Source organism: Geospiza fortis, unplaced genomic scaffold (genome assembly GCF_000277835.1).
Source record: "Geospiza fortis unplaced genomic scaffold, GeoFor_1.0 scaffold23, whole genome shotgun sequence".
NCBI lineage: Eukaryota > Metazoa > Chordata > Aves > Passeriformes > Thraupidae > Geospiza > Geospiza fortis.
The window spans coordinates 6,280,274-6,307,735 of NW_005054303.1; the positions used below are offsets into that span (position 1 = coordinate 6,280,274).

Below are 27,462 nucleotides of genomic sequence, written 5' to 3' on the forward strand. Positions count from 1 at the left end.
GAAATCATGCTTTTGGAAGACTTCACATCTCCAATCATCTTTAGCTTCTTTTTGTTCAGAAGAAACTTAATGGGGAAGCAGACATTCAGTAGTTGTGGACTGTGACTTGGAAGTTTGGGAACTTTGTGCTCTCTTGACTTGACAATTCTCCTTTCAGCATCTCTTTCAGTGTCTCTTTTTCTGTATTTCTTTTGTGGGTTAGAAGCAGGTCATGCCTTGTTTCTTCTGTCATTTTAAGGAAAGTAATGTTCCCTGTGTTGTTCCTACAAATCAACATGCTTGAAGTTGGCCTTTGACTTCATGAATTGCCAGAATACTGGAGGTCTTGAATATGATTTTAAAAAAAATACGCAGCTGCAGAGGGGAAAGAGGTATTAATACCTATAAATCAAGGAACTGAAACATTTAGATTCCTAAACTGCAAGTGCCAAATGAAGCTTTTCCAATCAGACATAGGAAGCAAGTCCCTAGGTAGCTAAGTTTCAGCAGTCTGAACACTTAAGGAGTTGCACTTCTTTCCATCTCTTGCTAATCTTTTCTCTTACAACCACAGAAGAGTGTCAGATCCTAAGCTCATGACTGCATTTCCCCATGTCCAGCCACTGATGTACAGCAGCAGCACTCATGCCTTGGGCAGTCTTTGAATCTAGACCACGTTTGTGAGCTGCTGTCCTTTCTCATTCATGGCGCTTCTGTGAACCTCCTTGTCTGAATCATGTTCTCCACATCAATCTCATTTCTTTTGTGCTGGTTACAATCTTGAGTTGCTTCTTCAGTGTCATTATTACCTGCTGGGTTTTTATACTTGCTGGTGAAACTCTAGCTAAGGTCTGAAATAATCTGAATTTCCTCATTAATGAGAAGTGTGAGTCACTTTCAGTTCAGCACAGACTTTTTGGTTCTTTCACATATTGTTCTGTCAAGACATAGGCCTCTGCAGTCTTTGAAGAGCAGACAAGGAATAGACTAACATTAATTCAAATTATGGATCAGAATTTATAGTAGCTGTTCAGTTTATAGAACCTGTTGGGTTTTTTTCTTCTTTTTTTTTTTTAATTTGATGTGTGTTTGTGTTGTTTTGTTGGTTTAGAATAAGACACAATCACTGGGTCTGTGTGGCAAGTTATGAGGATGGGTTCCTTGGGTCTCTCTGAGTTGATGGAGATCAGAGGGGCTTTCCCCTGGGCAAGAGGGCTGTGAAGTGAGAATTCTTCACTCAACACCTCTACCCTTGCTCAGCTGGTGTTGTAAAAATGTGAAATGGTCCCAGCATTAAGTCACAATGGTTTTGTCTTTTGTTTCTGTAAATAATGGCATCAGAAATCAAAGAAAATTCTGTACCCATTTAGTTTGCATGGAGAATTCTGTACCAAAATTCCAGATGCAGAAATTACCTACAAGTAAATATGTTTCATTACAAATGTGTGGTTTTGGGCTTACCAAGGGAAGGTAGTATACCACAAAAACTGTGTACAAGAGGGTTTGTGTATTTGGAATGTGAGGCATTTGACTCCCTTTGTGGCATTTGTGGACATACTTTGAGAAGTGAACTGAGCCTCATTTCTTCATTCTGCTTCCTCCAACTGTGCTTTCTCCTGGATATGCTGAGCCTTTCTAAGAGCACTTACACTTGCTTGACTATGAGATTAGCTGGGAAAGGATTGAAAACACATTTTAAAACTTAAACTATTAAGCGATATCATTCCTCTGTTGCTCTGCTGATGCTTTGCGTGCTGACCTAGAAGATGGATTGTCCAAGATAATAGGTACTGTAATTTACTCTTCAGCTGGATTCATTATTTTCTCAGCCACCTGTCAGTTGTGCTTAGCCCTGGTAAATTAATCAAATGGCCATGTTACATAGGCCCTTCTCTGCTGTCAGTTAGACTTTGCTCAGCTGCTCTCTTCAGGTGAAGATGTGCCATGAGAAGGTTGGAAAGTGTCTAATGAGTAAAACCCTTTTGTGGTGTTGTGAAGCAGACTTAAAGCAGTGTGTCTTACACTATGCTATTGCAAAGGGATAGACAGGAAAGGTGGGCAGGGGAGCTGGGCAGGCTCTGGGTACCCTGTGTAGGACACTGGTGGTTGTGTGCTTTTGCAGTGGCATTTGAGCAGGATCACATATGCAGAACTGTACCAGAACACCCTCCTCACCACACCTCTTGCTGCCCCTAATGGTTGGACTTCAACATTAAGCAGTACTTTTCAGAGCGAGAGAAAGATATGAGAGAATCCTTTATGTATTCCCAGACTGATGGCCATAATTAACACTTCATTTTCAGGAGGAGGTTTTAATTCTTTGCTTTCTAGAGCCTTTGAATATGTAGAGTATTTTACAGATTTGCTATGCTAAATATACTTGGGCAGTAATGTATGTATAATGTCCACGTGATGTGTGGACACAGATCTGTACTTGATGCTTTCTGATTTCATGCAGTCTCTCACATGCTCTGTTTGTTTTATTTAAATGGCAAAAGAGATCCTCATTTCTCAGTTTTTCTCACTTTTGATTCACAGAAACTATCTTAGAGCATGGACCCCAGTAAGAAGTCAGAACCCCCTTTATCTGTAGAAATGGTACAGCAGAGGGCCAATCCTGACCGCAGTCCGTCAGCATCCATCTATGTTCCAGAGCAAGGTGGCTACAAAGAGAAATTTGTGAATGCCGTGGAAGATAAGTACAAATGTGAAAAATGTCACCTCATCTTATGCAATCCTAAACAGACTGAATGTGGACACAGGTTCTGTGAAACCTGCATGAATGCCTTGCTGAGGTACGTTGTTTGTTCTGGTAGAGCATGTTGATAACCTTTAGATGTTGTGAACTACTGACATTACTGTGAACACCATTGCAGCTTTAGGAGTATGTTGAGCCTTCCACTGTTTCTTGCTTGAGTATTTGTTATCTGTGTGCTGGTGCAAACATTTTTGCTCTACTCTGGGTCGGGATAAGACAACTGGGTTTTCCATTACTATTGGTGGAGCAGTTGTTAAGGTGGTGTAATCCTGTGTGGAAGTGTATTAGGTAAGAATTTCATTCCCTGTGGAGCCCAAGTGGAGTAGCTGTTTCAGAAGACTTCTGACTTGGGTAATCTGGTGTCAAATACACACAGTAAATTGTCTGTGTGAGGAAGTGAGCTTGTACACATTCCTTAGGGTGATGCTACCTAACCTGGCTGTGGACCCAGCCTCAGAATGGGTGATAAGACCCTTGGATAAATGTGCCTGCTTGTGGAGCAGCTTCCCTGTAGCCCTTCCAGCTGTTTGTTATGGGACTTGCATGACCTGTGGACAGCAGAAGGGTCAGGAAGGCTGGCATCTCTGTTGCTGAGGTGTTTGGGCCAGAGTGCAAAGAGGTGAGTGAATGATAGAGATGTAAAATGAATGCTGAGAGGTGCAGTCTTTTGCAGTCTAGATAAGAATAAAAATGCAATCATTCGGGGAGTATCTGTCTAGGTTTTAAGTGCCTGTGCAACAGTAGATTTCTTTGCCTCTCAACTTTGGTGCATTACTGCTGGTTGTATTTAGCAATGTGATTTCAAAACTTTGTGTAATGTTTGTAGACCATTCAGCACACTTCAGTCTCCTGGGGTACATAAGCACCAAATGTGTTCATTTACTACTGGAAAAGCAGAAATATAGAAGATACCTGGCTTGATGAATGTTGCATACTTGACTACTATCAAAGAGAGCTTTGGAAGCTTTGGTGATCTATTTGCTTTTTGTGACCACTCTGACTCTAGATGCTGGTTTATATGTCACTTGGAAATACTGTCATCTGATATCTAATACTTGTATATCTAAGTCAAGGCTACATGCAGCATGGCAAAAGAGTATGGAAGTTCTTATAATACTCAGTCTCCTGATAAAGAGTAATCTCTGTACTGGGCAAACACAAGGGTCCGTAGCTCACTAATGCACTCCTGCAGGTTTTGTGCCTACAGCATTTCAAATGTAAAACAACAACAAAAAACCCCACCAACTTTTCTTTTGATACACAGTGTGAAGTGAGGTGTGGTATTTAAGAAATGCAGTTATTTCTTATTCAGTATGTGTTTTTGGAATACTCTTACAAGGTTAATAACAGTGACTGCAAAAAACCAAACACCTGCCATGCTTGGATGTGAACAGGTTGGCAGAGCAGATCCTTGACAATCTAAGCAGTAACAATTCTGGCATTGCTAGAGTCTGGGCAATTTTCCTTCCCTGCTGTGAGACATGCACATGTGCTTATTACAGTGTAGCTAGAATATGTGTAATTTTATCTTCCTGACTTTCCAACCAGTCTGTTACTGAAAAGGACACGTGCTTTTAAGGCCATTGAGTTATTTCACTTTAAGTGCTTGTTATAAACAAATCCTTTATTAAAATAAAATTTACATCCCCCCTTTATTTTTTTTAATAAAAAGCACGCCATAAAATTGAGAGTAAAATGGGTTTAGGTTGGTCCTGTATTTGGCGCAACATTTTTTCATTCAGTGTTGATACACTGCTGCATACACAAACACAGTAATTGTATGCTAGCAACTTCTGTTCCAGGGTTGTTTGAGGACAAGGAACTGGGAGTTAGTGGAGATAGAGCAGTAAAGATGTCTGCTCAGTATGCAAGAGTAGTTTGAAAAAGCAAGTAGGATGCTTGAGTGAATTCAGTAAGAGCAAGGAAAGCATGACATTGTATTAAACACTATATGCCCTGATGTAGTTTAGATTACGTTTTTTTCCTGACTTATGAAAAGCATTACAGGTATTGAAGCTTCAAGGTACTTCAGATGCCCAGAAATATGATGAGACACAAAATGGTTGGTTTGAAGAGCAGAAGCCAGCGAAATGATTTGAAATAACCATACAGAATATATAACATAATTGAACTTTTTCAGCCTTTTACATTGATTTGCACTGCTGCTAGCAGCCACCGCCTGTCAGTGAGTTGCTTCATGGAAGAATTCACGCAGCTTTCACCTGGTGCTTTTCGTCTTGGTGCTTTACAAGGGAGATAATTTTGACTGTTCCCATTTTATGTGGGGAAAAGGAGCTAAAAAGGAACAGAATCACTAGGTTGGAAGAGGCCTTCAAGATCATCGAGTCCAGCCCAGCCCTAACACTTGATCTAAACCATGGCACTGAGTGCCCCATCCAGTCTTTTCTTAAACACACCCAGGGATGGCAACTCCACCTCGAAGGAAGCAGCCGCCTCTGGGGGAAGGTGTTCCTCTCCATGGCAGGGCAGTGGAGCCAGATAAGCTTTGCTCTCTTCCAACCCAATCCTTTCTATGATCCTAAGGGGTTTACACTACAGCATTTGGCAGGTCAGAGCCAGAAACAGCTGTAGAAACTCAGGTTTTCTGCACTCCAGTTTCTTGTCACAGTCTGCCCTGCTCCTGATTCTACCTGTTGTCCAAAAGGTCACAAGTTTAATAATTAGTTTACTAAGACAGCTACAAGGCAGTATTTCAGACAGAAGAGGCAGCAAGCATCTGTAACAGTTACTAAAACCAGAACAGACTTGAAGGACATGGACATAAATACTTTTTTACCCTAGAAGGGTGTATAATTGACTGTCAGAGAAAGTAAATTTTCATTAGATATCGTTTGAAAACCAATAATTAAAGAGACAATATGCCTGTTTTCACAGATTGAGAAATGACAACAATTTTGGATCAGGTGCAGACTGAAAGAAAGGGAATGAGTTTTGCCGACTTGAAAACCACTGTGCAGTTGTCTGGAGACATTGTGGTGGTTTTACTTCTTTGAGAATGCCAGATACTTTCCACTGAAAACTCAGATGTTCAAGTTTATTGAAATAATGTTGTATTTTCTCCTTATAATGAACTATATCCACTTTTAATGGTTTTGGAATATATTGAATAATCAAAATGAAGTGCCTCATAAACAGAAATTTCTGTACTACAAAAGTTCAGATGAGCTAAAATAATTTCTTTCTTTTCAGGTCTTCTAGTCCAAAATGTACAGCGTGTCAAGAAAGCATAGTAAAAGATAAGGTATTGTTAAGATAATTTCTTATTCAAGAGTATTGAACTGTGTGGCATACATAAGTTGTGTTACTGTTATGTGGTAATTATTTCATAAACCTAATAAGCTGCCTAGAAAGGTAGGTTGGTCATAAAACTTAAGCCATGCATTTTATAGAGGTAGGTGGCTCATTTTTCCTGTTAACCTTGTGGTAGAAAACACATCAGCTTCATCCCAAAAAGTCCAGACAGGTGTCACATCTTGTATTCATAGTTGGGAGCTGCAGCAACACATTGCACTTTTCCTCCCATCAATCAAGAGCATGATAAGAAGTATTCCATCTCCTGTAGATGCTGGGATGTGACAGGTCTAGCTGAACACTGATTTGGCTCTAGACCAGTGGCTGCTGTTTCACTCCTCTCTTTTACAGTGTGGTGTTCAGTGAATCCCACTGGAATTAAGACTGTAATGGTAATGGATCAGATTCTTTTTAATAGGTATAAGTTATTTCAGTGATACTCTCTTCACTGTTTTCCACATCAAAACTTTTGCTGCCTTTGAAATGTTGAAGGTAGAAAAATTTCTTGGCTTAGTATGTGGTTTATGTGGTTGGACATTATTGCTAAAGTGTTCAGTAAATTATTTGTGCTAGTAGTCTTTCTTGCCTAAATGAATACTTGTCTGTAACCATTTTGAAAAAAAGGTTGATGGATATGTTAATATCTCTTTGTTTTAATCCAAAACAGTTCTCTGAACAGTGCTCAGTGTAATTTACTTTTGACATGGATGGACTCTCCAGGAGCTCAGACTCATGATGCCTAATTTATTTGTTCTTTTAACTCTGACTTTCTGGCTCTCAATATACATAAATACGTACATTTGTTATGAAACTTGAAATATCTTTAAAACAGGACAAGAAGGCCAATGTATACTAAATACCTCTTAGACTAACTGTGCAAATCAGTGTTTTTCATGAAACTGGCCACCTCTCTTCCCACAGAATGCTCAAGTCCTAAATCACAGAAATGCTTTTAGATAGTCTTTGAAAAACTTTAAAGGTTGTCTCCTTACCCTATCTTCAGTCAGCAAAAATCTGCATACTGACCCTGTGAATTACTTTGGAAGAGATACTGCAGCATAGCCAATTGATTATTTAAATGAGACTTGTTGATTCATTAAACTTCCCACACGCTTCTGAAAAGTAAATAGAAATCAGTGACCTGTGTCAGATGGGATCAGATGAGAGTGATTGCAGTGTTCCCTTCTTGACTGATACTGGGGATAGGTTCATAGTCACTGTGGGCAGGTGGATTATAATTCTTGGTTAAGTGTTAGCATGCAGAACCATTCCATAATTACAGGAGTGCTGCAGTGTGCACATTATCACAGGAGTCTGTTTATCAGAAAAGCAGTCATAGGTTGGGCTTGGTTCTTGAGGTATTTCTTAATGGCTATTAAAGCAGTTGAAAAACAATTAGAAGGTTATCTCTGGCTTTGGATTTTAAAATAGCAGTAATGGTTTTCAGTTCTTGTATCTCTCTAGTTCCTGCCTGTTGCAGTTTGGCTCCTTGAGAGTTCAGTTGTGTTGTCTCTTATAGGGTAAAAGTCAAGCCCCAACCTCTCTATTTGTAACTTCTTCCAGTTTTATTGTGGACAAAAAATGCTGAAAGTGCTTAAAAACATTAAAATGGAGAGATAGTTAAAGCTTGCTTATCTGTGAAATAAAAAAACCTCCTTCCCTCCAAAACCTTAGAAAATATCTGTAATTTTACCACTGAAATGCAGGTAGGTATTCCAGCCATCCAATCTGGTAATTTTGGGACCACCATCCATGAAATGCTTCCTCTCCAAACTACTGTGCTTTGAGTCTCTTTTGTTCTATGGTATTGTGTCTAATACAGCAGCTCCCCAGACAATGGAGAGAGTTCTAGCTTGTGCAGGCCTAATATTGGCAAGCAAAAAGCAAATTTGGTCCTTTCTTGTACCTTTCCCTTTATTGTATTTACAGTACAGCTGAATCAGTAGTAGAGTGTCTGTCCAAATACTCTTTCATTGAGCTGCTTCACAGTGGAGGAACCTCAGTATTGTGCACATTCTAGAAAAATAGAATAGCAGGATTTTATTTCTGGCACATAAAGCTAGAATTGAATGACGCTGCTGTAGCTGAATTGCATGGCTTCTACTTTATTTGAACTTGCATATCCTTGAGTGGTTTTCAGTTTCTAAAGTAAAGTTATTTTTGATTTTTCAGGTATTTAAAGATAATTGTTGCAGGAGAGAACTACTTGCCCTTCAAATATACTGCAGAAATGAAAACAAGGGCTGTAAAGAACAGCTATCTTTGGGTCAGTTACTGGTAAGTTAATCTAACAATCATAAGCTTTCTTTTGAGTTAAAGAATGATGAAAAAATTCTTACAAATTAAAATCACAGTCAATTTCTGAACTTATTCTCACTGGTGGTTAATGTGATTTAGAAATGTTAGAATAGATTTAAATTGTTTTAAAACTCAGGTTTTTTATGAACTGTAAGGAATTATAAAAAATCATGTGATTGTCTGGCACTTAAGCATGGAAATACAAATGTATGAACCAAATGAGAACTGGAAAGAGAAATAGAATAGTGAAGAATCTTAATATGTACTTGACAAATGTGAAAAATTTGATTTCTATTTTGGTGTGTATTTATTTATCCTAATCCTTTCATGTGGTGTTTATGCGTGAAATTAAACCTTTGGCTTCTCCAGAGTTGTGTAGAATAAGCTGTAGCTGTTTTGGTGAAGGCATGAGATAGCAGTAATTCAGTAATTCAACAGTTGTGTGGTGAGGCTGCACAGCAGTTTGCAGTGAGATGTGTAGATTCTTGCTTTGAGTGAGCAAGCTCAGGTACCTAAACAACTTAAAGCAGCATCTGTGTTTATGTGGAATAATATACCTTTAAAAAGAGTGCTTACTTTTTCTTTCAATAGCCTGTGTAGAATTTTGTGCTCAGCTGCTCAGGTAAAGGGACTGTACAGTCAGAAATGTATTCCTCAGTAGATTTGTCAGTGTTTGCTCTTGTGTGATGCAGTTCACTAAATAACTCTCCTTACTTTGGTTCTGAGGTTATTGAATGTTGGATGTCTTCAAAGGATGAAAGACATGCACAAAACTTAATTGGATTGACTTTTTTTTTTAAATCTTTCAGATGCATTTGAGGACTGATTGTCAGTTTGAAGAACTCCCATGTCCTCGTGCTGATTGCAAAGAAAAAATACTGAGAAAAGATTTGCCAGACCATGTAGAGAAGACCTGTAAATACCGGGAGACAACCTGTAAATACTGTAAAAGCCAAGTCCCAATGATTATGTTGCAGGTGCAGTATTTTCTTCTATATACATCAAGATTCACTACATTAATGTAGAATAATAACAACTCTTCTTGTCCTTCTCTGTAGCTGGCAAAAGAACTTTGGCCCTTCAGCCAGAATTAATAATTCAAAAAAGAAAATAGGCTGACTTTCAAAACATGTCTTTTTCCAGAAAAAAAAAATGCGTTGAATAGGAAATATTTTCTTTATTCTGATGTTCAGATACTGCATTTTAAAAAGTTCAGATCCACTGCCTGGTATTGATACTGAAATTAATTTTGCTGTGCTTTTTGGATTTTTTACAATTTACATAATAAATGCAACTACTGTAATAATAATAATCAAATATGCAAGAAAAGCATAAGCATTGCAATTGACTAGAAAAATAGCATCTTCTATGTAATCCTTCTTGGATGCTGTGTGATCTGTTATGGGAGGAAGGGAAGAATGTTAAACCAATTCTGTCTTATGAGAGGAAAGGAAGAGTGTAAAAGCAAATTGTACCTTGGCAAAACCAGCAGTGGTACATGACAGGCCTAGGATGAGTTACTGCTGTTCTTGGCATCAGAGTAGCTTGTCTGATAGGCAGCATATTGAGGGTTAGAATTACAGAGCAGAGGTTGAGAAAGTCATGCTTACATTACACATAGAATTTTAACTTGACTGTGTTTGTTATTTCACATGGAAAGATATTATGCTGAATCTATCTTGGTATGATTTTAATATTCTTTTTAAAATTCTGTCTACTTAGTTTCTGTAGTTTGATGGTTTTGGATCTCACACCTTCTTACTACAGTAAGAGTGGTGAAATTTTATTCTCATTTGTGTTCTTGTGTGCTGTTTGTTAGGTGAAGTCTGACAGTGATGAGAAGTGGTCTTTGCTTGGAGATGTTGTTACAAAAAGGCATAGGTAGAAACTTGCCAAGTTCTGGTTTAGATTCAGCTCTGTTATTTGAGTGCACACTTGCAGGGGCTGGTAGTTCAATAACTGTGCCTTACCTAGAATAAGGTGGCTGAGACATGAAAATACACAGAAAAAATTAAGGTCTGCCTTGTATTTATTCTTCTACATTCTGATACAGAGGTGAAGTGTGGTTAGGTAGATTATGGATGCTGTTCTCCCAGAATTACAATTAGCTGGGGATTGGCATGAGGCAAAAAGTGACATCAAAAAATGTGTGATGTCTTAACAGACAGAATCAGTAAGTTTGAACTATGTTCTGCAAACTGGATTGGCTGATATTTTTGGGGCTTTTTTCTAGATTTTTAAAAGTTCAGTGGTTATAGAAATGCAGATGGGCTTCTTTGTTGTGGCCTGACAAAATGTTATCTCACTATACTTTAGTAATAAGAATCAGAAGCTTAATGACACTTTATGTTTGAATCTTAGAATCACAGAATGGTTTGGCTTGGAAGGAACTTTAAAGATCATTCTTGTTCCAACTCTTCTACTGTGGGCAGGGAGACCTTCCACTCAACCAGGTTGCTCAAAACCACATCCAACGTGGCCTTGAATGCTTCTAGGGACTAAGCATTCACTATTTCTCTGAAAAATCTGTTCCAGTGCCTCACCACACTCACAGTCTAGAACTTCCTAATATCTAATTTAAATCTGCCCTCTATCAACTTAAAGCCCTTCTCCCTTGTCCTATCTCTACCTGTGAATAAAGTCCCTCTCTGGCTTTCTGTAGGCCCCTTTAGGTACTGTAAGGTTTCTTCTGACTTCTCATTTGAGTTTTGTCACCCCGTTGACAAAACTGTATTTTTAGAGATGAGCTTGAGTTCATTTCTGGGTGCTGTAGCCTAGAATTTTCTCTAATGTAATAATGACTGAAGCTGGCCTCAGTGACTTGAACTGAAAACAGAGGTAGGGGGAGCAGACTGAGAAAAAAAGATATGCAAATGGAAACAAAAAATTTTACTGGAGAGCATGTGGTTCATAGAATCCCGTGACTGGTGGGGTAGGAAATCCCCATGGTTGGAGGCAGCCTCCAACAAGTTAACAATGTTAGTAGAAAGCTTTTTTAGATTGCATTTGTCTTGCCTGCATGCTCACTAGGTGACTTTGCCTCCTAATGTCCTTTGTTCAAACCATCTAAAAATTTAGGGTTTCTTTTTTGTCACAAACCTACCTTTTCCATCCTCTACCTCCTGACAGATAAAGATGGTGCATTGTTAAAATGGAAATTAGTAGTATGAAATGCTCCTGGATTACTGTATTTTTCTGTGTGTAATCCACAAAGCTGCTTGGAAGTGCTTGTCCTGTAACATAGATATTTAGACAGCAGTAGTGTGACCGGGATCTGGAAGGACAGCACTGTTTTGTCCCTGGGCTCCTCCCTGAAACCCTGGCCATAAACCAGACCCTGCCAGGACAACCTGGGCTCTGCCCCGTGGTCTGAATCACAGCTGAGCTGACTGGGGTAATGTTGGGGATGACCCCAGACATTGTCCCTTGCTCCCTGTCACTGCTTTGGAGCTAGACATGTTCCTCCTGTGGCCCTGGCTCTTCTGGGAGCTGTGTTAATATCCTGCCCTCACCTGTGCTGGGGGCCCTGTGGTTTGTGCTGGATTTGGTGTTTGCCTTTATGTTCTCAACTGGGTAAATTGAGACTGGGAGGGAGAGAGTTCTGCCCCTGAACTGGGGTTATTCTGGTATCTCCTGAAGTCTCTGGAAAGGCTTGCCATGGCTTCAGTGGGTGGACACTGGGATGTGGTACAAGGAGAAAAACATGAGAGAATGCTGAGAAGTTGCATGCTGCCTTCTTATCATGAACCAAGGCTCAGTGTCACAGCCTTTGTCAGATGGTTTGGGTAGGTTAGGGAACAGGGTTATGGAATTAAAATTAGAGAATAAGCATTAGAAGGGAGTATTACTCGTCTGGGTTTGTAGTTGATAAATAAATAAGGACGTGTGTAGGGTATCAGGCTCCTAAAGCCACATGGTTGTGTGAGATGTCTCCCTTCAGCAGAATTCCAGGTGTGTTCAGAATGAGAGGCCCAGGTCCAACTCTTGACTCTGAGCAGGAGTGGTGCTTTGGGGCTCCTCTTGTCAGAAGAGCATCGCTGCCACCCTGACAGGCTGATCTGAGGAGAGGGGCTGGCACTGCTCCTGGCTGGGTACCCTGGTGGGGATGGACTGAAGGTGGCTCGGGAGCTGTCCCAGCTCTCTGGCTGAGCTGAGGGTTCCTGTCACTGGGGCTGTGCCACAGCCCAAGTAAGCGAGTGTGAATGGGGAGCATGGCAGGGCAGATGGCTCAGGACAGCATCTGATGGCCTACTTTAAAAGGAGGAGATACACAACTTCAGACAGTGCCAGGAGATCTGATCTTGGAGATCAGATCTCCTTTACTTCTCTGTTTTGTTTCAAAAAATAGACCTGGTTACTGGGCAAAAAGGGCATGCTATTTGTTCTTCCCTTTCTAACACGCTTATAAATCTAGAGCTTTGTTTCCTTTGCTTTTCTTTAGTACCAGAAATGAAGCAGTGTGTTTCAAGTTGAATGGGACGTGTCACTTGACGAGAAACAGATTTTTCATTTTGTTGAGAAGACAGAGAGGAAATGTAAATTTAGTTATCTTGGGCCTGACTTTGTTCCCTCACTGGGGTAGTAGGGTTTGACAGCTATGCTGAGGTACTTGTCATCTGGGTTCAGGTTAAAATCCCTACCCAGCGTTGTGAGGTCTAACAGTGAATCTTAGTGTCAGGAGTTTGGGAATCAAAATTAGAAAAGAATTGGAAGGGAATATCCATACATGGGAAAGAGAATCTCTAAGAGTGGGCAGTGTACATTTCTAATGAACTTTTCCATGCAGTATATGCCTTCACTAGAAAGGACATCTAGACTGGTTCTGCTTTCTCTTAAAGATGTCCAATTTTGTGAGTAATTGTTGGGGATTAAAACTTGACTTTGACTGCTGTTTCATTGTATGAAGTAAAACCAATAAAATGGTAAGCAAATAGATTTGCTTCGCATGGGAGAACACACGGAAACCATTGGTTTTGCTTCAAGATATCAACACCTCCATCAAAAGTATAAAATTATGCTTAAGCAATTGCAGTTCTCTAACTGTGCAGCACTTTGCATGGGAGAACACAAGGAAACCATTGGTTTTGCCTCAAGATATCAGCACCTCCATCAAAAGTATAAAATGATGCTTGAGCAATTGCAGTTCTCTAACTGTGCAGCTGGGAATAACATTGAAAAAATCTTGTGGGATTTTTAATTATTGTAGGATGCTTTTCTTTGCAGGTAAGTCCTCCCTTAATTAAAGAGTAAGGTCTGATTTGTGGTTGTTTGCTTTTTTCCTCTGTAGAAACATGAAGATACAGACTGCCCATGTGTCATGGTTTCATGTCCTCATAAATGTAGTGTTAAAACACTCATGAGGAGCGAGGTAAGAAGTCATGCCCAGTGTTGTGCTGAAAATTAAATAATGTCTTTAGTAAGATCTCGCAAGAATTTTGCCAGAAGCCATTTCCTTGTTAAGATGTGAGATCTAAGGAAAAGCTTTTTCTACCACACAGTTAAGTGTGATAACACTCAAATATTTTAAATTATTTCTTGAAAAACTATTTAAAAAGAAACAATTTATTAATTTTGAGTCATTATTACACTTGGCTTGTCCAAGATTAGCGCATGTCCTCCTTGCTTTTGTTTTTACTAGCTCTCCCCCGCCCTTCCCTTGTTTCAGCACCACAGAGCAGCATCGTGGGGTAGTTAGCTTATATTAAAATAAAAATACACAATTAAAATTCAGTCCACGTTGACAAGAGTTAGTAAAGACTACAAAAATACAGATGTGTAATTTCACGGAAAAACTTAAATTACTATTAAATTGATTAAATTTTGAGGGGAAAATAGTAACTGATACTTAGAGAAATGGTGTAAGATTAAGGTTGAGTACAACACTCCAACAGCAGATGCAACAATGCATAAAAGTTTCTCCTGATGTGTAGAAGCTTCCAGTAATTAATATGTAGATGAAAAAAACTTAAGCCTGGCTTTGAAGGGATCCATGTTCTTGTACATGAAAAGATAAAAGTAGCATCTGTCAAAATTGAGGTACTTCATTTTTCCCTTAAAGTAGAACTTACTTGCCAAGGATAGAGAAGAACTTAATGAAATCTTCATCACTCAGTAAGCCTCTTTTAAGGAAAGTGAAGTTTCTGATCTGAGGATGAGCTTTTCTCTTTCCTCTGCTATTTACTTCCCAAGCTGGATTCATACCATTTTTTAGTTGCACTTGTAAATTATTAATGGTGGCAGAGTGCAGAAGGCACATAAGACTCCTGCCAAAGCAGTCTTTTCCTCCAAGATAATGAAATACAAAATATATGATAGATACTGTATTTATTAAGAGAAATTGAGCTGTTAAGAAAAGAGAAAATACATATACTGGCCAACCCTACCAGTGCTTACTGCCAAGACTAGATCCTGGTTCTGGAGCACTTTGGCTTATTCTTAAAGCCGGACTTCAGCAGTTACTTTCAGAAGAGGTGTGTCTGAGTGCTTGTGAGGGCTGCACCATTAAAGGCTGGGTTGTTACACACAGAGTCAGAATGGGGTTTGAAACCATGGGTAGGAACAGAACTTTAAACAGCCCTTTGCCCTGCATCATCTGTTGCTGTATGTTGCTTAATTTTTTTTTCTAATACTGTGAAAATGTATGTATTTCTTGGTTGCATGATTAGGGACAAGAAGTCTGATGCAGAAAATGGGAAAATGCCTGCCTAACAGTTTGAGAAAATTCTGTAGTGTACAAGTGGATATCTTACTGTAGAATAAAAGGCAATTTTCATGTTTAATTCATAACTCCTTGGCAGGTTTTCAGAAGTTGAAAAACGTGGCATTCTTGTAAAACCTGTTAGACCACATGTCCCTTTCTTACTTCATTTTTTTTCCTCCACTACATGTCTTTTGAAATGATACTGTGAATTTCTACAGGTAGTGTTTAGAATGCAATAGTTGTGAATCGGAGATGAGTGACTGATGGCATCTCAGTAAGAGATGTTACAGACTGTCTTGTCTGTTTCAGAGCTACACATTGAGAGCAGTGTTGATTCACCACTTCTTTCCAGGGAGGTGGATGAGCTGAGTCATGTGGGGCTTAAGGTGTGGGAATTTCAGATGAGATTCTGCAGCCCAAAAGAGTGATGCCAGCTGAGGAGCCAGGCTCTGGCTCCTGTCTGCTTTGTGGGAAATACCAACTGCAGACTCTGTTTTTGAAAGGAGAGTGTTTGTTAGGCTGTCCTTTCCAAAAATGTCTCTCTGCTCCAACTTTTAGGCAGTTTGCATCCAGCTGCTGCCATCTGTGCTGCTGCTGTCCATGTATATGTATATGCTCCTGTGAACTAGTTTACTTCTAAATGAAAAGTGGTCTGTGCTTGTAACAATCCAAGATATTGGACTAAATCTCAATCTGTGAAAAATGCAGGCATTTTACTAATCAGTTTTAATCTCATGTACTGCATTTTTTTAAAAGTTACTTAACTGTACTTATTCTAAAACTCTTTGTCTGTTTCATGCAGTACTTGTTTAGTCTTTTTTGTGTAATTTAACTGTTAAATTTAGGCATGGAGAATTGCATGTTATGTTTTGAAAAGTTGGTTCCTCGTGAAATTAGGATTAGAAAAAAATGTACTTTACTACAGTGAAACTGATCTTAAGACTTGCTCAGAGCACCAGTAAAAAAAAAAAATCACTTTTTGAGAAAAGATGAGCCATTCACTAAAGTCAAATGAAATCAAACAATTATAGAGTATGTTCTTTCTGTTTGTTTTGGTTTTTTTTTGAATTGGGTTGCCCATTGAAATAGTCTTTGGTAGAAGTTTCACTGTATATTAAATGTATCACACTGTATACTGTATTGGCATGTGTGTGTGGTTTACCTATGTGTATATACAGAATTAGCACTTGAGATCAGACTGGAGAAAATATACACATGTGTGTTGTATGTTCTGCAAATGGCACACAATACAAACCTGATGACCTTTGCCCTTTATGTTATCATGCAAAAGTCTTTTTGCCAAAAACTCACATTTTTTTCCTATTGCAGTTGAATGCACATTTGTCAGAATGTATTAATGCCCCAAGTACCTGTAGTTTTAAGCGTTATGGCTGCACTTTTCAGGTCAGTATATAACAATTATACTTCCCAATTGATGAAAGTCTGCAAATAGAACCTAATTCTTTGACATGAAAGTTCTGGGCTTCTCTAGTTTCAGTTAAGAAAATCATCCAGTTGCACCAAGTGATTATACAGGAGATGTTTGATTTTGCATTTTAAAATAATCAACATGAAAAGCCCACACATTCCTGCAGTGGTTTGTGAGTTCAGTTGTTAGGTGTATCTTGCTGAAACAGGAATATGAACCATTTGAAGAACTTCTTAACTGAGGATAAGAGGAAAGTCTCTTTAGTTCTTCAGAGAATAGACTAGTAACTTTAGTTGTTTCTATGAAAGCATTTTCTTGAACTAAGTATGTTTATATTTTCTCTCATTTGTGTGTCTTAATATTTTTAATTGAGGTTACATGTAGGTTAGCACACTTAAAACATGTATTTTTATGTGCATTAATATGTCTGTGTGCACACAGGTGTATACTCAAAGCATGAAATTTATTTTTTAAAAAAAGTTTTAGGTTTTAATCCTGGCAATCCCTGCAATATTAAAAGAAAATAAAGTCAAACCTGAGAGTTTAGTTCCAGTAGTATTATTCCAGTTTCTTCAAATATTCTGCTTCCCTTACCATAAATCCTGGGGAATTTGGATGCTTATGTAATAAAAATATTAGTCAGGACATTTCAGAAACTGCTGACAGGAAAAAATGGCATTTATCTGATAGAATGATTCCTGTGTTAGCCCATGCCTATTTAAAAGGACAAGGACTCGCTGAGGAGCAACACATCTCTATAGATGATGTCCTGCAGGTATTTCCAGGTTCTTAAATAATGAGCATTCATCTTTTTAAGTGTTAACAGTAATGCTCTTAGTGGTAGGACTGATCAGTGCTGTAAGCCTGCCCACTGTTATGTTGTACGTATTGCCATTCATTTTATGTATGTATATGTGTGCATATATGTACATATATCCACATATATATTTTTAGTACTTTATATAGAGTACATACCTTGAGGATCATTGAAACCCTTTCAGTTGCTTTGCAGCACTATCTACCATCAAAGCTAATATTCTCTGCATTGCAAAGCACTTACTGAAGTAGGTGTAAGCAGCACAATACAAATGAAGTAAGTAATGTGGTCTGCATCTTATGTACTCTGTATATAATCTATGTGTGTTCTGTAAACTATATAGTGATTATTTGTAACAGCACTTATAGGTTGTGCAGAGGCAGCATATCTGAGTATCACAGAACAATCATGGTAACATCGTAATGTGACAAAATAGGCTTTGTAGTAACTCTCAGTGTAGTTTATAAAGCTGGCAGTTTCCAGTGATAAATTTATCTTAAATATTTGTCTTTAATATTCAGCTGAAGGAAAATGTAATGCTTATGAAGCTGTTCATGAAATGGAACAGAAGTTTTAAATTACAGTCAGTGGAATTGGAAGTTTGAGATTTTATATGACTCAGGGGTTTTATTGTGCTTTGTTTAGTTCTAAGCTACACAAAAGACTCTAAAATACAACTCATTTTGTAAATCTTGTTCATCTTTATTGTTTCTGAGTTATCAAGCACACTGGATGGAGATACATAGCAGTTGTATAAAACACTTGCTATATTAAATGTATTCCTGATTTTTGTGAATTCCCAAGTAGATTTCCCTCCTCTCTACAGTTCTGCAACAAGCACCTGTGAACCAAAATATGTAGTGTTGGTTCGATGTCTTTATATACTCTTTCTTTGTAGGTTTAAAAGAAGTGGAATTGGCTAAAATGTATAAATTCTTTGTTGTCACAGGGAACAAACCAACAAATTAAAGCACATGAAGCCAGCTCAGCAGTGCAGCATGTTAACTTATTGAAAGAGTGGAGCAATGCTCTAGAAAATAAGGTATATCTTCTACTCACTTCTAATTTCATTGACATCTTTAAATCATACAAAAGTACTGGAAGAAGCGCTTTTTTCCTGTTTTACAGCTGTTCAACATTACAGCTAAAGCACTAGTACTCTTCAAAAGCTATCAAGCCATTTAGCATATCTTTGTACCTTTGTTATATAATAAAATGCTGTGAGAAACTTGGCTTCGCAACTCCATGGACAATTTTCCTCATTGATAATTTAATTAAAACACTTTCTTCAGATAAATAAACAGTCCAGCATTATACTTCCTCTCTGAGCTGCCTTCTTACAGAACAGAGAGTTCAGAAAGCCATGGCAGCAGCACTATGAGCTGTATCTTTGCTACTTTGTCATCTTTGCTGACATAACTTCAGAAGTGTGTAATAAACTGGTTATTTATTTTATTTATTTTTGTTCTTGCTCTTCAGACGTAAAGGGCTGCACAGATTAATTACATTAAATATATTGTAACTCATGGGCATGATGATGTCTGCTTTAGTGCTAGACCAGCATGAAGTTCATGTTGCAGTGTTTCCTTGGGACTCCAGATTTTAAATTGTTTGGGATTTGGGAGATGCTGGGAGTTGTATCAGCTATGATCTTATGAATAAGCTTGAATGACTTAACCACGTGTTGTGTGAATAAAATTCAAGCCTTTGATTTAAAAAATGCAAAATTTCAGAACAAATTGCTGTTTTCTTAAATCCTTTTGAAGAAGTCTTACGTAGACATCAAACTGATGTTTCTGTAGTTTGAAGGGAAAGAAGATCCCAGAATTACCAAAGTATTCTACAAATGCAGGCACAAGAGTGAGGAGCCCCCTTCAGACTTTTCTCAAATGAGTTCACAAGTAGCAATTCCAGTGTAAGCTCAGTGGCACTTAGGATATGATTTCTGTCATCTCAGAGCAGATCACAAGCAAACTCTGTCTAGAAAGCACATTCCCTTCTTGGCCTACAGAGATCTCTTCTGCCTGGGTCTCCAGCAAGGTCATGCAGTTGCAGGAATTGTAGTTTTAAAGCAGACATTAACTGAAACAGTGTAATGTTTTTTGCCTTCTGCATGGTTGTTCCTGACCTGTTTGGTTTTCAACTTGACGCCTCTTAAGGAAGCCATTGAACCTGGCAGAGTTCTAATACAGATTTTTTTAGATACAATTTTTCTGCGTGTATAGGTAGGTCTTAGTTTGAGGATCCATAACATTACTTGAGTTTGCTTTTGCATCTGAAACTTTGTCAATGTAGGAACTTTACATTTTTCGGTTTTGAGAGATACAGATTCATATCCTTAGTTCGTTTTTCATTAGTCTGATGAAAACTACACAATTTATTTCACATCATAGGAAAAAACCCACTTTCCCTGTGACTTGCAAAATAGATCATGTTCTGCCTTTGCTCAGTGTCCTGAGAGGTGCTTTGTCATTTAAAAATGCCCAGTGGTTCTATGTTTGTCTCTTACAGACATTAGAGATGATACACTTCACTACTGTTTTATGCTCGACTTTTGTTTCAACTTTCATTTAGGACATAACTGCTTATCATCATATGTCCATTTTTTTTTCTTTTTACTTCCTGCTTTATAGACTTCTTCCTATTCATAATAAAGAGTTGAATCACTGGAAATCCCAAGCCAGTGCCAAGTTACCAGAATAGCTAACCACATGTCATATGTCAGTGACTTTACTCTAGGGAAGGGTAATAAAATTATTTGTAACTTCATTGCTGTGCTCTTCTTTGAGGAAAAAATTAATCAATGCACTGAAGAACAGCAGTGCCAAGTCAAATTGGCTGCTGGTTATCTCAGAAATCTTAGCCCTGCGGAAGCCAGTGGAAATCTTCTTAGTTTATATAGGGTCAAGATTTCGTTTGGGGTTGTCTCTGTGGAGGGGTTCTCTCCTCCCAGTCACCACATTCTTTAACAGTGCATGTGGAGTAGGCAAAACTGGAAGTCTTCAGAGCTGCAAAGCTTGTGCTAAGTTAGGAGTTTGGTATTGAATGGTGCTGCTGGCAAAGAGTAGTAAGAGAAGGTCAGATGTAAAGTCTTGAATCAAAACTTTGTGGGGGGAATTAAAATTCAGTGCTTTTTTCCCCTCTGTCATGATGTAGAATTGCAGACTGAACTCCCACAGTTTTGTAATGTTGGAAATAATTAGTTGAAAGTAATTTTGCGGCTCCATCACATTCTTACAGAAAACTGGTATAAACTTTTTTTTTAATATGAGACTTAAGTATGGAACCTGTTTGAATACCGTTTCTTGTGGCATACAGTTTTTTCCATTCTTCTTTAGTAAGCAACAATAAGCAACAGCTTAATTTGCAAAATTGCTGAATAAGAGCATGCTTTTTCCTAGGAATATTTCAAATATGCCAACTAAGTAAAGGAAGCTGATGCAATTTGTAATTAGATGCTGTGTTTCCTTCACCCTTTTTTAAACTGAAGTTCCAAAGACTTATGCTGAAACGATAGTTGGGAAACTATTTAATGTTAAATTTTTTTTTATTCACAAATTACAGCCAAACTACAATTGCGGACTTAGTAATGACAGTTCTGTCTGATTAAGGACTGCAGGACATAATTCTGCTTTTCTTGTGTTCTGTAAAGCTGCGTGGAAAAATCTCAGTACAAAACAGGTCCACGTTTTATAACTTGTACAAAAATGGAAATGCAATGCTTAGTGACCCAGACCATAACTGCCTTGTGATTGGGAGGCCTGGGGAGGAAACAGTGAGAAAAGGGAAATGTAAAGATCACAATTAACTAAAGAACTCTGATTCATTAAGGAAATGGAGGATGCAAAAAAATGAAGCATCCACCCAGCAGATCTTAAATATCTGGGAGACAGAGGTACTGGTTTAAATTTAAATTTTTTCTGGTACCTAGGCATTCCTTCAGTCTCAATATTGCTTCTCTCTCTGCACTGACAAACTTAGCTTTGTCTCATTTCTGTTGAGTTTCTTTTGCCAGTTTTTCCATGTATAAAGTGCAGAACTGTGTGTGTATGTGCACATGTACTGCACTGTACTATATTGAAAAGTAGATACCCACACATATATTACGGTATCTCTGTATTTTTGGACCCCATCTAAAGAACTTGCTGAATGCCTGCGGACTTTGACAGTCCTTTGTCTAGTTTAGGCTGGTTCAGAGATTTAAGATGAATTACCTTTTCAAACAGGCTGGGTTCTGCTAGGAATGCAGTGACACATAAGGGATTTGGTGATGGTGTCTGATTAGAGGGCAGTTAGGGGGATGGAATTCTGCAGTGGCACCCACATCAGAGGTGAAGATGGCTGAACCTCAAACTAGCACCTATAATAGAGGCCAGGAGTAGATTTTTTTTGAGAACATGAAACTTCCAAGTAATTGGTCATGATGTGAAATATTTATCAAGATTTTTTGGGTCTGAAACGGTGCTGTGTCATATCCGTTTGAAGATCTATCTGTGCAATAGTCAGGGCATGTCCAAACATCATCTTGTGCCAAGTGTTTGTTTTCTGCATTTTTGCTGCTGAATGATCTTGCCTGGGGGAAAACTGCATTTCTCAAAAAAGCAATGCACCATCACCAAGCAGCCCCCTTCTCCAAACCACATTAATGAACAAGCACTAAGCAGTATGACAGAAAATATTTACTGTATTAGTTTCATCCCCAAGGAGATATATAATATGATATTCTTTTAACAAGGCTCATGTTTTAAAAACAGAATGAGTCACTAATGAATAAATTCATAAAATGTCAGTACAGAGAGAATGTAATTCACAGTAGTAGTTCTTTGGTCTTTTCTACTAGTAGGCACCATTGGATTGTCCTTCAAATGCATGGATCCTTTCTATATTCATTCATTTCAAGAGTTTTCGTTGCCATCACATTCTTTTAAGCCAAGTCAGTCCCATGCAGATGTTTTTCCTTAAATTTGCTATACGTCAGGACAGATTGGAGTAGGTGAAGAAGATTAGTGTTCCCTCATCCAGCCAGCTCAGCTTGTCTCTGGTGTCCCTTCTGTGCAGGGCTCGAGTTCTTAACACCAATTCAGAGTGAATTAAGTTTTTTCTTCCAAACTCCAAGCAACTCCCAAGTCAGTTGGTGGAAACCAGGAAACCAGGCCATTAAACATCAAGTGAATAAAGAAAATGTTACATTTAGACACAAGTTCTCTGCTGGTTTTGTGTCCCATCTGCACTTTCTTAAGCCAAAGTTGTACCAGTGTCATACATTGGAAGTGCAAAAATAGCTACCAGAAGGTTGGGGTTTATTTATTTATTTGCAATACATGGAGAGAGATTTTATTAGGATCTTACCCCTTTCATGTGTTTAAGATAGTTTTAAAATAACATAGCTATTTTAGTATTTTGATAAACTTTGGCAGGAGTAATTGTAGAATTTTTTCCAGGTGGCCTTGCTCCAGAATGAAAGTTTGGAAAAGAACAAGAGTATACAAACTTTACATAATCAGATTTGTAGCTTTGAAATAGAAATTGAAAGACAGAAGGAAATGCTGCGGAATAATGAATCTAAAATACTTCATTTACAGGTAAGAAATACAGACTCTCCCCATTAAAGCAGAAATGGCAGTAGTTTCTGTTCTGTGCCTTTACACTTGTGAAGTGAGGTGGTATAATTAAAAAGTGGGGGGAGATACTTTACATTATTAGAGAGCCATTCTGATTTTTTTTTTCTGGTTTGTTGTGTAAACCACTGCAATTGCCTAGGCTATGTTAAAACAAATCAAAACAAAAAAGCTTAAAAGGGAAGAGATTGAAAACAAAATAGAAATCTTATATGAAGATTAATCTTTTTTTTACTTAAACAAACTGCTTAAAGAAGTCCAACTGAAGGACAAGATTAGCACCTTAAAATTGTTGAGTATTACATATATTCCTTTTCTACTTGCTGATAATAAAAACAATATGAATCATGAGTGAGATCAGTCTGGTGTGGGTTTAATTCAAATATAGCATAATGCATTTGAATACACTTTCTAAAAATCCAGATTTCTGTTGTCCTTCTGAGGAAAATGTATCTAGTTATTCCTTTGCTGATAGGTCTGAGTTTGATGTTCTGTGTTTTGAATGACCTGGCCACAAGCCAGCATGAAACTAGAAATCCTCAGTATGCCCTAGCACGGTGGTTAGCCCAAGCTGAAATTCCTTGCTCTGTATTCAAAGCTGACTTGCAATTGGGTGCTGGGAATTTCTATTGGCTTGCATGACACTAACCACAATAAGGGAAACCTCAGGAGGTATTTAGCAAGCAATTGTGGAGGTATCATTTACACATTAATGTAGTATGTCTGCTGCTAGAATATCAGATACTTGTTGTAGCATCCACCTTAAAGGAATGGAAATAAAATTATCTTTTTCACTTACTATTCACTTCACATATAAACTGCAAATGTTGATAACTCAAGAAAGATAAAGGTACCCAAACCAGTGTGTGGCTAAGAGGGTTCAAAGGATGGCACATTCAGGATCTCAGGGCCTGGAGACCCTTGATGATGGTTTATAAGGAAACCTTCAAGTTTAGCAACTGCAACATTTTTCCTTATAGCAGTAATTTCTTTCCATGACCTGCCCACTTAGTAACCAGCTCAGCCTGCCTTAGTCATTGTTACTTGTCTGATGATAGTCTGAGATATGGCTGCCTGCCTGCAATATTGCATTCTGACACTGGGGAGCTAATCCTTGTATGTACTGATATTGCTGATTGAATCTACCAGGAGGTAAGTTAATTTGTAAGCCTGAAGTTCTTACACATGCTGTCTCAATGGCCAGCAGTGAGAGTGGAAATGGAAAAAACATAGATCTGAGTTTTTCATTATTGTCTTAAATGACAGATTGCAATATCTTTTTCCTCGAGCTGTAAGTGTTAGCAAAATCAATTTTCAAGTGATTGGTTTAGGAAAAAAGAAAACCCCAAACCGCTACAAAGCAGCAGATTCCAACAAGTGGCTTTGTGATGGTAATAAGTACTGGAAAAAAATTTTTGCTCTTTTTTCTTTTTTTTCTTTTTCCCTCCTGTTCTTTGCTTCCTCTTGCCAGCTATTTCAATTTAGTTATTTTAAGCCAAAATGTATTTCAATACTATTTCAACCCGTTTCCTTCCACTTAGCAGAATTTCCTGGTTCAGTCTGATTGTTAAGGATATCCTGGAAACATGCCTCAATTTGTTTTTTCCTGGACAACATAATCAGCCTCCTTCTGTTGCCCACCAGGAGTGGAAGGAATTAGTTACCTTTTGTGAGCCATTCTTTCCCTGGGTTGTGTTGAGCAGCTGTGGTTACCTGGGAGCCACAGATACTGCACTAACCAGTTCAGCTCTGAGCAAGGGGTATTTGCTTAGTCCCCCAAGGCCTACAAATGCTCCTGATGTCTAGTACAGTTCCAGTATTGGCTGTCAGGTGACCTTTTTGGCTGGGGAGTGGCTGAGTGGAGCTCAGCATCACTGAGCATCATCTGCACTGTGAGGCATCTGACACAGCCAGTGTAAATGCAGCGGGGGAGTCTGGGCACTGGCAGGAGCCTCAGCCTAGAGATGTTTTGTTTTCAGATGAGTTTTCTATATATTGGTCTCTAGGGAAAGTGTTTTTACCAAGGGTGTGTGATACTTTTTTTGGCTGCTGTCATGTGGAGAGGAACTTTCACATGCAGTGTCCAGTCTTTCATATGGAAATGGAAGCATGTGAGTAATCCCATTGTAAGCAGGGTGGAGAAGTGAGGTACTGAGGGACAAAAGAAACAGTGGCCTTATGAACATAAAATGATTTGATGAGTAATACCTTCCTGCAGAGGAGAAGGACACATGATTTCCAAGTCAAGCAGTACCTTTTCTAGTCTGTTCTTTAGCTTTTCAGTTTCGCCCTATCAGTTGCAATGGAAAGGTCATTACAGCTCTTCAGTTCCTCATGACATTGTCTGAAATTCTTTTAGTAAGTATAGTGCTAAAATTCTGGAAGTTGGTAGAAATACTAAACAGAACCCTATATGAAAATCAACATCAAAAGGAGCTCACAATGGTTTGCCAAGCACATAACTCGGGATTAATGATCCAGAGAGGTCAGTTGCTAGAATGAAAAGTGCATGCAGAAAATTGATATCTACTTGAAAATTTATGAGTACAGTGTGAGACATCTGTGTGCTTTCTAATGGAATAATTAGAGTGAAAATCTCCACTGCTGCATTAAATTCAGATTTAGTACATCAGTATCTCCCAGCAGGAGGGAGGTTGACTCCCTGTAGGGTAAAAAGATAGAGATCCTACTGCTTTTTAAAAATTAAATAGAAGTCTTATTTCTGATTATTTTATATCACTTGAATTCCCATGTCAAGGTGCAGTAGATAAAAATGCTACATATTTGCCAATGTGAAACAGAAGCAGCTAAACCAGAATTGGTTATGCGTGTACAAAGGTGGAATGTTGCACAGGTTGATGGAGAGATGTGGGTCCCTAGTAACAACTTTGGGTAAACTTCTCCCAAAAGAATAGCTTACAATTGTTCTGCATGTTTAACACTTCCCCTTTCATATAAAAATGTGATCATTTATTTTGTTTGATGCTGTGTTAGCCCAAAGAGGTGCAAGCTGTGAGGCATTGTGCAAACCCCAGCCACATTACTGTTCTTGCCTTGGAAAGTTCATGTTTGGTATGAGTAAAGGAAAAATATCAGACTTGGACATATTTTGAGTTTCTTTTGCATGTTAACTGTGAACTAGTGGCCAAATCCTTTGGTTCTGCTCTCACAACATGCAGTCAGGCTATGCTGTAGTGTGTTTCCTTATTTATATGGGTAACAGCCCTTCCCTGCTCTACTGTCTGATTACCATCAGCCCAGGTGGGAGGGTGTGACAGGGTTGGTAGATGGTGCTTCATTAGGCCAGGCAAGCTGCTTCATATATTTACTGGGCCCATACCCCTGGCATTTATGATTCAGTGCACAGCTTTCCTTCACAGAGCCCTAATTCTGGATGTGAGAGATACATAACTTGTTTTAAAACAGGAGCATAGAAATAAATAGTTAATCCTGAAATAGGTTAGATTGCTCAGTTGTTTTGAGACAAAAAATAAGACTCCTAGAACCTGATGTTGCTAGTTGGCTCATCAAATTGACAACCTTCAATTAATGGTTACAGACTTTCAGTATAACTGAAACCATGTGATTAAAAGCAAATGGCTCAAAGGGCAAAAGGGTTTCCCCTTCAGTGGGGAACACTGAATCCACATGGCCAACCAGAAGGCAAATGCAAAAGAAATTTATTTTCTTGTTTTGTACTCAATTGCCACTTTATTTTTGTGAAGAAATGAAAAATTATTTTTACCTTTGTTGCCTCTATATGATGATAAACTATAAAGCTATAAAGTTAGATTTGGAATTTAACTGTAGGTGGTAGCAAAAGTAGTTTCTTCTCTCAGATATTTTTGTTATCATTTGAACTTCACAACTGATTATAGGGTTCTGGCTAAAATTCCTGCTAGTCCAAATTAGCTGTGATAATGTGAAGTGCTGTGTATTTCTTGCATCAGATTTGAGGGAGACTGGGAAATATGTTCTTTATATTTTAATATACTGAGGTGCTTGCAATGTCCCTCTTCAAGAGAATACTGGCCTTTCTGTCTATTTGTTTATGGAGTGTTATATTTCATGCCTTTCCAAAACCAGCTGGGCTATTTTTTTTTGTTTGTTTTCTTAAAAAGACTCAACAGAAAATACCTTCAAAATGCATGGGTTACTGAGTTTAGGAAGTAAGAGTGGGAATTTTAAAGGTACTTAAGGGGACAGAAGTGATCATTTTGCTTACGTTCTTGAGGGCTTCTGATATGGTTGTGGGCACATAATAACTTAGGCTTTGATGACTGATTAATATGAGCTGGGAGCTTGCACATGTGTGTACTTGTGTTCCATGTGTGCAAGAATAATGATATTTTCCTGAAGGCATAACTTATTTTGCTGTAAACCAATATAAACCCGTGCACATGGGCAGCCATTTGATCCGCACCACGTGAAGCTGTGCCCATATTTTGTTGCTTAAGTAGTGTCCCATGAAACCCAACAGGTATCAGCCCATAATACCAATGTAGAGACATTCAGAAAATTGTTCTTATATTGAAAGGTTTAAAAAAAACC

General features: G+C 38.4%; 1 protein-coding gene across 4 annotated transcripts in view; it reads left to right on the plus strand.

Annotated features, from left to right (window-relative positions):
* TRAF3 (TNF receptor associated factor 3) overlaps window positions 1-27,462 on the plus strand; it is a 68,911-nt gene that overhangs the window by 32,019 nt on the left and 9,430 nt on the right. For 3 of the 4 annotated variants that reach the window (XM_031066242.1, XM_005417897.2, XM_031066241.1), the window contains 8 exons: window positions 2,518-2,774; window positions 5,948-5,999; window positions 8,222-8,326; window positions 9,157-9,324; window positions 13,635-13,715; window positions 16,377-16,451; window positions 18,243-18,335; window positions 22,735-22,875. In XM_031066242.1, the coding sequence (XP_030922102.1) occupies window positions 2,533-2,774; window positions 5,948-5,999; window positions 8,222-8,326; window positions 9,157-9,324; window positions 13,635-13,715; window positions 16,377-16,451; window positions 18,243-18,335; window positions 22,735-22,875 (957 nt within the window). In that variant the 5' untranslated portion in view covers window positions 2,518-2,532. The remainder of the gene's footprint in view (window positions 1-2,517; window positions 2,775-5,947; window positions 6,000-8,221; window positions 8,327-9,156; window positions 9,325-13,634; window positions 13,716-16,376; window positions 16,452-18,242; window positions 18,336-22,734; window positions 22,876-27,462) is intronic. The other variant, XM_031066243.1, reaches the window with a different exon arrangement.